This window comes from Carassius auratus, chromosome 5 (genome assembly GCF_003368295.1).
Source record: "Carassius auratus strain Wakin chromosome 5, ASM336829v1, whole genome shotgun sequence".
Taxonomy (NCBI): domain Eukaryota; kingdom Metazoa; phylum Chordata; class Actinopteri; order Cypriniformes; family Cyprinidae; genus Carassius; species Carassius auratus.
In genome coordinates this window covers 30633471-30643113 of record NC_039247.1, presented here as the reverse complement: position 1 = coordinate 30643113, position 9643 = coordinate 30633471, and the positions used below count along the sequence as shown (strand labels likewise).

Here is a 9643-nt window from a genome sequence, read left to right as displayed (position 1 = left end):
AAAGAAAACAAGAAGATAAAATAGAAAAATAATGCTAGTCTTAGAGGCCTTTTGAAAAACATGCCTTTGCATAAATCTATTTTCTACCCATATTGGGCCATTTTTGTATATTTTTTAAATATATATTTATATATTTTATATATTTAAACAAACGTATAGACATACACACGTATTTGTTTGTATTATAGCATGACTAAGCATGCATACAGTAAAACACTTTCCCAGCATGAATCCAGCGCTCATTGTCGTGTTCTCTGGAATCACATGGCATCAATCCCATTAGGTTTAGTCACTGATCAACGTGTCTATAAATCTTTAACAATCGCCATAGTAAAGCTAATGGAATTCCATTTATTATTTCTTCAGAATCCCGGTAAATCCACTTGGATCTCATCTGAGATTATGGTTGGCTTCAATACGATATTTATTCTAGGGAATGTGACGAGCATGTGTTGAACGACGATTTTTTTTTTCCACTCCCACCGCTTTATGATGAAAGTTGCGAAACCGAAAGTTAATGGATCAAATGAGAACGGCTATATTACCGCATTCTAAACTCTTCTGTCCCGTCATTTAAACGTTTGGGCTGTAATGGACGATCACAACAGTCCTGCTTCTGTTTGGAGGGTGAACGTGGAGGTGTTGAAGCGCTTGCTCGCGTGCGCTGCTGCATGCACCTGTGTAGGTGTGATCTATATGCAGTGGACATACATTTGGATGCTCAGGTCCGAAATGGCAGCGATAACGCAGCGCTTCAGGCCTCTGGAGACAGCGAGAGACGAAGGTGGGATATGCTGCGATTCCGCCGTGTGCTACGGGGTAGGTGAGTGCTTTCTTTGTTTCACTTTTAATGGGGTTCATCTGTAGCTTCACCAACAAATAACAGGTTTGCGGGTTGTTGTTTTTTTTCTTTTGGTTATACCAAAGTATTCTCTAGAGAGCAAAATGATTCAGTGCTATGGTACATTTCAAAGTGCAGTAGGCTATTGGTCTTTTAAAGCAGCTTGAAGTAGCATCACTGTGGTATATGAATATAGTTAACTCATGTACAGGTGATATTTACATAGTAGTCCAATGCATTTTCAACAATACAGTTGTAAAAAAAAAAAAAAAAAAAAAAAAAAAAAATTGTCATAGTGCTTCCATAGAGTTTATTTGTGCAGCTTTTTTTCACTTCCTCATCTGTGTTAAAATAAATACTACACTTGCAGAACTGGTGGCTGCCTTCTGTTCACTCTGCATTAAATACAATAAAATCAGAAGCAAATAGATTTTTTTGAATTTATTCAATTTTTCTTTCAAATAAATTTAAAGAAGACTAAAGAAAATTCCAGTGTCCTAATAAGTTTAATCAACCCCAAATCAAGACATCAAGAAATAATGCTAAACAATCAACAAAATGACCCAAGCAACATTAAATGCAGCTTCACTAAAGGAGAATGTTTGTTCTGACAAAAAACAAAACAAACAACAACATTATTTGGTGTACTGAAATTTGGCTGACGAAAGTATAAAACCAAATACTCAAATCAGTATAATAACAATAATCAAAGACTGTATAAGGTCTTTTTTAAGTTTTTGCATATTGTTGGGCCAGTGGGGTTTATGGTAGTTTGACCAAGGGTATGGGCACTCCCTCCTCCAAATGGGTTGGGCTATTCCAGTAATGCTTGTGAGGACAATGATCAAGAATTGTGTTTTTGGTTTTAATACAGTAGTCTGGGTAGAGTCCAACAGCGTTCTATTCAGTGTTTTCACCTGAATTACTGGCACTTCCAAACCCAATAATGACCTCTTTTAATTAGAATGGGCTAGACTGGTTGTACAGTGTAACATCTGACAGTTTTGTTATTATTTTAGTGTTGCTAACTGCTGTCCACTGTAAAATCCTGAAGCAAAATCAGTGAGCGATGATGTCTATAATTTCCCACAGGCTACATCTTGTTATAAGGTAAACTGTTATCACAGATTCCCTGAGAGACGAACACACGCAGAGGTACGAGACAAGAGAGATGTGACAAAACAGAGGAAGAGAAGAGAAAGTGAGTAACATCCCTCTCTCTGTCTAACACACAAATACATATTTTTATGTTTTATATCCCATATGAATTGTCGCTTCTTTTGGCAGAGCAGCACACATTTCTTCACCTTGTTCCTGTGTCCTCGCAGTCGTACAGTGAGTATAACACAGGGAACAGTTTCTTTCTTTCTTCTGAAAAATGTTCTATGTATGTGAGTAACCAGATAGTTCTGCTGACCTTTGTCAAGCACATTAAACAAACAAATAAATAAAAAATACTGAGATAGTAAGAAGAAGGGTTTAGAACAACATGAGGGTGAGAAATGATGAGTGAAGTTTTTTTGTGACACCCCCCCTCCATTACTGGTAATGCAAATTAGGTTTTTGATTACTTCAGCTTGTTACTCAAGTCATGGGGTTATTGTGGTTATTATATTTAGACGGACGTCTAACCGACTTGTTTATATGCATCTGTTATTTTAACGCACTAACTTTGGCTGTTGGTAAATGATGTTTACAAATGTTAACACTGCAAGAAGAAGCAGTGTTTTGTTCTTTTTTTTTTGTGATGAATGAACAGAGATTCCAGTAAAGAGTCTGAGAAGCTTGTAAGCACAGATACAACAATAAAAGATTCTCTACACAATTGAACTTTTGTGGGTTGAATAATATTTGTTTTTATCAACTTTATATCCCCAGAATCTCACATTTGAATTAATTTGTATAACTGCTTACTGATGCTGGTGTTTAACCCCTTAACTACCCCCCACCCCCCGCCCCCCATTTTTGAACATAGACTTGAAAGTGCACTATCAAAACTTAAAATGTTATAATTATTGAACGCTTTAAAATACAGGTCGGACTCATTTTAAAGAAGACAATCAGCAGAATATTGTGGAAGTGGAATCATTCTAAATATGAAAGTATCAGAAAGTTATAGAAGTTTAAATTTACTGTAAAGATAATGCACTGCACATTTTTATTTTATTTTATATTAAATAAATAAACAGGTTTTACTCTAGAATTTCTATAAAATTAAAGCCTAATGTCAAAATAAGTTAGGTTTCAAATGTGAAGTTGACATTAAAAAAAAAAGGTTCCTGTGAGATTTTATTTAGTCCGTTATACCACAAACAGCCACCGGGTGACACCCAAACTACATTTACATTTTATGATGCATTTTTTTTTGTCAAAAATGTCTACATTTCTCTTTCAATATTACTTCTATCACAAAATGCAAATTTTTTCTAAGAAATTATTTTATTACTAAAATATTTGATAGGGTAAAAAGGCTCTCTCATTTGTTCTCCATGTTTTCCTCAGATGATGGTGACATCACTGTTCTGTCGTGGGCCGCAGAGCAGAGCAGAGGACAGGGGCTGCAGGTATCAGCTGATATTGTTACAGTGGAGACCGAGGGCACATACTTCATCTACAGTCAGGTTGGTTCTGATACTGCTGCATTATCAAAATACAGACTTAAAAGGGTTAGTTCACTTAAAAATGATCAATTAGTCACCCTCATGTGATCTCAACCATACTTGGTTGACTCGCAAGAACAAAGCTCATTGATACATCAAGCGAGGAAGTTTGAGCTTCTGTTTATCATCTTTGATGTGCTCCATGGATGTGTCTGTTCATCACATGAAGTGATTGTGTCTTATCTTATACCTTATACCTATATATATATTATGTTTTATTGTTTAGGTTATTGCAATTATGTTGTTGTCTCTGTAGTACCATTGAGTTCTGTGTTATGATTGTATAGATTTTAGAGAGTATTTGTGTCAAAAACACTCCACACAATCAGAAGAGAAGAAAACAAAAAGCTGTATAATTTATTAATTTATTTGTTTTTGGATTTGAGACTCAAAACAGTGCCCTCTGCTGGGTTGTACAAATTGACAGCCATAAAGCCCCGTAATAATATATTGTGCACTATATCAGCTGAAAATGTTCTTAGATGGTTGAACGTTTTGTAGTATATGACATTTATTACATAAGTAGCTTAAAATAAATGTATTTTGTGCGTAAAAACCCTTCACTAAAACCAGCCCCAAAGCACAAAACAAATCAACCTAAAGTACAAAATGAGTAACACGTTACAGTAAAATGTAATTTGTTAACCACATTAGTCAAAATCAATAGACGATGAACAATACTTCTACCTTATTTATTATTCTTAAAGAACCTTAATGTCAACATTTACTTATTCCTTATTAAACATCAAAAGTGGTAACATTAACATTAGTTAATACACTGTAAAATAAACATGAACAAAAATGAACACAGTAACAAATGAATAAATGTATAAATCTGTAAAAAAAAAAAAAAAAAAAATTATAATAAATAAAACCAAAAAAGCTCATTGTTAGTTAATGCAAGGGAATGCATTGACTAATGTTAACAAAGAAGGCATGACCTGCTATAACATAATATCAGTCATTCTCATGATCTGTGTGACAGATGTAGATTACTTTCTTTCTTCAGTAGAACAGTACAAAGTGTTTTAGCTGAAAATATGCTTCTTAGTGAGTCAACAGCTATTAGCACTTTGAATGTCAAAAACTTGCATAGACTTGCATTTCATGAATCACCAAGGATCATGTCTTCAGAGAAAAAAAATAAAATCTCAGCTACATCTTGGATGGCCACAGTGAGAGTGTTACATTTCAAGTATCTACAGTTAATCGTCCCCAGCTCCATACAGTACCCTGTTACTCACCACAGGTGCTGTATAAAGACACCACCTGGATCATGGGTCATGTGATCACGAAGAGGTTCAAGGGGGCGGAGACTAAGCTGATGAAGTGTCTGAAAAGCATGCCCAGTAACATCAGCCAGCCACTCAACACCTGCTACACTGCTGGTGAGTTATCAGGACAATACTGACAATACTGTCCAAAAATGTATTAACTGAATTAATTATGTTTATGCATCAGGTCTTTGTAGCACTCAGACCACGCCCCCTCAAATAAACTGTCAGAAAGATTCAGCCATCATTTAAAGAAGGAAAATCTCACTGCAATAACAGTGTTAAAAGTGAAGGAACTAACAGAAATGACATATTTTAGAACACAGTGAGAGCATGATATTTCAGTTTTAATAAAAGCACATTAGAAGGCTAGAATTCTTTATATATATATATATATATATATATATTATAAATAACACAATCAAATGTTATGAGCATGAATGATAAATGAAAAACAAATATAAAAAAACTAATAATACAATGAAAAAGTTTTAATTTAAAAGGTTCCTTGAAAAAAAAAACAGAACAGAACTAAACTTTTCAAATAATGTGACTAAATTCAGTGTTCTATTATTATTATTATTCATTATTATGTACTATATCTGTTGTAAGTAATGGGGATAAATAAATGGCACCGTTTCCTAAGAATGACCCAGTCTACTGTCAGATATCACAGAAAAAAAGATTTGACACCCAAAGCAGCACTACTTTTCATTTTGCTTCCATAACATAATGTCTTTTTCAATTCAAGTCTGTGTAAAGGCACTTCATTGAATTGCTGAAAACATGTTACAAAGAATGGATATTACCGGGTCGGGATAATTTACAAAGGTGCTCTGTCTTCTAATTTAAGTGAAGCTGCTAGCGCTAGCGTCCACTGAGGTTGTAGCGTTGTTTGACAGCTGAGAGAGACATCATGCTTCCCGCGAGTGGGTGTGGTTTCAGAGCTGACAGAGGACACGCCCCCAGCACTTCTAGATTTTAAAACCCTATTTTATTTTCTTGTATTTTTTATCATTAAAGTTTGGCTGGGTGGTTAATAACACATTGTTCTGTGATGTGACAAACTCAGAGCACATATTTGATATTGCTTTGAACGGACTTTAAGTCTGTAGATTTCAATTACAAAACATATCTTTGTTTTTCTCAAAACGGGGTTCCTCTCCACTTTGCAGCACACCCAACGTTACAGTTATAAACCAGTTATAATCTATTTTTACAGATGTATCATTCATCTGATTAACTTATACTGTATTTTTACGCGTTGTGTTGTGTATTGTGCTGTGTAAACATAAAACCATGTCTGCATTTATGATCTGAGAAACAATAAACAACAAGGCTACTTTACACTGCTCAAAAAACTCACGTTTGAATCATCATTGGCTAATTATTTAATTATAAATACTGTACATACAGGCTGTGATAATAAAGAACTTTTCCATGATATTCAAATTTTTTGAGATGCACCTGTATCTCTTTAGTCTTTATAGATCTTCTTTATGCACCAAGAGCGTGTAACACTCCACAGAGAAAGGAAAAATAGAAATGATATCATATGACCCCTTTAAATATTTCAGAAAATTTTGTAATTTAAAAACAGTTGTCTTAATGTACTGTGATTCATGCTACCCAGAAAGCATTTGAATTAAAGCACTTACTGTAGAAATACACACCATTCCACACAGATGAGGAGTTTGAGAAGCTAGCGCAGGTCTTCTTTGGATTCACGCTTTATTCTCTGTGACGCAGTGAGATCAGATGTCTGTGTGGATTTTGCACTATGCATATAATCTAAATTTCTGTCTGATTATAAAGCATGTGTTGTTCTCATAGGGATTTACTTCCTGGAGTCTGGATCCACCCTTCAGCTCTCTGTTCCCCGCAAATCAGCCGAGCTCATCCTGACAGCTCACGCCACCTTCATGGGCCTCTTCAACATATGACACGGACACACGTGTGATTTACACGCTTAACAGAAGCCTTGTTTACCCTCTTGTATGCTAGTTCAGACACTCATGCTTTCATGTGGTGAATGGAGGACACCCAGTGGAGGATTGAAACACTGGCATGTTGGAAAAGGTACCCAAAAAAAAATGCAAATGGCACTACGATGTTTGGACATGGTATCATGGTAATACCATGTGTTTTTGGACATATACTGTGGGAAATGTAAATATCATGTAATATGGATATGGTATTCAGTAACATAGTATACAGTGATCAGCCACAACATTAAAACCACTAACAGATGAAGTGAATAACATTGATTTTATTGTTACAACGGCACCTGTTATTAGGCAGTTCTTGAAATTCATGTGTTGGAAAGTGGAAAATTGTGCAAGTGAAAACATCTGAGTGACTCTGAAAAGGGCAAAATAGTGTGGCTCCTCCAAAACGGCAAGTCGCGTGGAATGTTCCCAGTATGCAGCGGTAAATAGCAACCAAAAGTGGCAATGGGTTAAGGCAAAAACTAATTCAGGAATGGTTTGAGGAGCATGACAAAGAGTTCAAGGTGTTGCCTTAGCCTCAAATCCCCCAAATCTTAATCCAATTGAGCGTACAGTATATAGGATGTGCTGGACCAACAAATCCATGAAGTCTTCACCTCCCAAATTTTAGGACTTAAGTTAAGTCAAGTCATATTTATGTAGCACTTTATACAATACAGATCATGTCAAAGCAGCTTTAACAGGAAAACAAAGTGTGTTGATAATTCAAGAGGACAATAAAAAAGAGAGTCATTTTTCCAGCTAAAGTCGGTTCATTAATGATTAAGAGATGTTCGTCATCATCCAGTTCAGCTCTCCTGTTTTTGAATGATAGAAATGTGATAAGAGTGTTATGTGTGAGCCAGGTTAAAGAGATGGGTCTTTAATCTAGATTTAAACTGACAGGTAGATTGTTCCAGACTTTGGCCGCTAAATAGGAAAAGGATCTGTCACCCGCAGTTGATTTTAATATTCTAGGTATTATCAAATAAAGAGTTTGAGATCACAGAGGATGTGAAAGACTATACTGCGATATGAGCTTGCTGAAGTACTGAGGTGCTAAACAATTCAGGGCTTTATAAGTAATTAGTGAGATTTATGTAATGCTTGATAGAGAGCCAGTGCTGTGTGGACAGGACCGGGCTAATATGGTCATACTTCCTGCTTCTAGGAAGAACTCTTGCTGCTGCATTTTGGACTAACTTGAGGTCATAAATGCATGGATTAACATTTCTGCATTTGACATTGAGAGTATAGGTTGTAATTAAGATATATTTTGAAGATGGATCTGCTGCTTATGTCTTGGTGCCAGAAACCACAGGATACATTCAGAGCTCTCATGGAGACCTTGCCTCATTTTGGCAGCACAAGGGGATCCTTCAAGATATTAGAAAGGTCAGGTGGCTGTAATGTTGTGTCTGATCAGTTTGTCACAATGCCAAGGTATTACTGTCTGATGCAATCACTGTACCGTGGTGACACCAAAGTACTTCTTTGATTTATGGTTTTGGAATCACTGCATTAACACATTGTGATCAGTATTTGTTAACCAAAAAAAAATTAAAAAATTTTTTTTTCAAGACCTGTATAATGTTTTTAAACTGTATGGTATCATGGAAAAGCCATCTCATTTTGATTTTAAATAAATTCGGAGTTGTTTTAATGTAATATTTCCCCTGAGTAAAAATATTGAACAGAAATAACTATTAATTCTCAGTACGAATAAATCGCTCTGAATCATAATCTATTGCCATCCTGCTTCCCATCATCTGTACTCCTTCTAATGTCAAAATGTGCTTTCTTATTATTTATTACACTTTTCTCTGGAAAAACTACCAATAACAAAAGTAATTTGCAAGTGCAGCAATGCAGCTATGTTTCCTCATATTGATTATTTCTTACATTGCAAATAAATATGTAAAATCAAGTATTTGTAACACAATGTATTTTTTAATTTTATTTCACCTGTTCTTCTGCACGCATACAAAATAGGGAATGAAAAAACAATGTCACACAGAAACAAAAACAAAATGATGTGCTGTCTAGCTATTTGTCTGCAAAAATCTGTGCTTTTTAGCTTTTTAAAAAATCAGTTTTGTTTTTATTTATTGATTGTTTATTCACTTTTAGTGCTTTTGATGACCCTGATCTTTTCAACAACTGGTTTTACTATTTGTCACGCATCTGCAGGTACTCTACAGCAAATTCTGTTGTTCCCTAACTTCAACACAGGAAAACCTGCATCCTAATATCCTTAATAGTTGACGAAGCCAAGTGCACAAGTGAAAAACTAAAATAAACCTAAGATGTGTTCTGATATACTACACTGAGTGGGAGACAGAAAACACTTGAGTCACACAGATCCGGGGTTTTGAATAGGATGTCATCATTCACTCTTAGAAATTAATATCAATCTACAAATGACAATTCTTTCTTCCGTAGATGAATAGACAGATATAGATACAGTAGATTCAGTGAACTTGACTGGACTCTCAGCCCATTTCTGTGTGATGTGTCCTCTGACCTTTTCCCATCATTGCTCAGATAACCTCCTGGACCTGATATAAAAATTCAATGTGCATTTTCTGACCATTTCTCATTAATCATTGAGATTACATTGTGTGCTGGTGACCTGGAAACTCTTTGGCCCAACCAAAATACGTCTGAAACAAATCAGATGTAGATACGGTGGCCCCAAAACGTCTTTGAACACATGCAGATCTTTGAATGCCATTCAACCGCATTGGAAAACAAAATAACATAACGTGCACCATTTATTTTAAAGAGAGAACAAGTATTTGGACATTTTCTGGTAGAACGCCAAGGTCAATTTAAACAAGAACTGACTTCATCCTGACTGAAAAAAGATTAAACAACCAT

General features: G+C 35.4%; 1 protein-coding gene across 1 annotated transcript; it reads left to right on the top strand.

Annotated features, from left to right (window-relative positions):
* Window positions 1-279: 279 nt before the first annotated feature.
* LOC113085633 (tumor necrosis factor ligand superfamily member 13-like) lies at window positions 280-8657 on the top strand. The gene is made up of 6 exons (XM_026255221.1): window positions 280-819; window positions 1934-2042; window positions 2129-2176; window positions 3344-3462; window positions 4751-4889; window positions 6609-8657. Exons 1-6 carry the CDS (start codon window positions 592-594, stop codon window positions 6716-6718), a joined length of 753 nt encoding a protein of 250 aa, XP_026111006.1. The 5' UTR covers window positions 280-591; the 3' UTR covers window positions 6719-8657.
* The last annotated feature ends 986 nt before the right edge of the window (window positions 8658-9643 follow it).

Excerpts from the sequence above, each read along its gene's own strand:
- LOC113085633 (XM_026255221.1), top strand. The coding sequence starts at position 592 with ATGGACGATCACAACAGTCCTGCTTCTGTTTGGAGGGTGAACGTGGAG. Across the intron at positions 3,463-4,750 it reads CATACTTCATCTACAGTCAG|GTGCTGTATAAAGACACCAC; the intron begins GTTGGTTCTGAT and ends TACTCACCACAG. Across the intron at positions 4,890-6,608 it reads CAACACCTGCTACACTGCTG|GGATTTACTTCCTGGAGTCT; the intron begins GTGAGTTATCAG and ends TTGTTCTCATAG.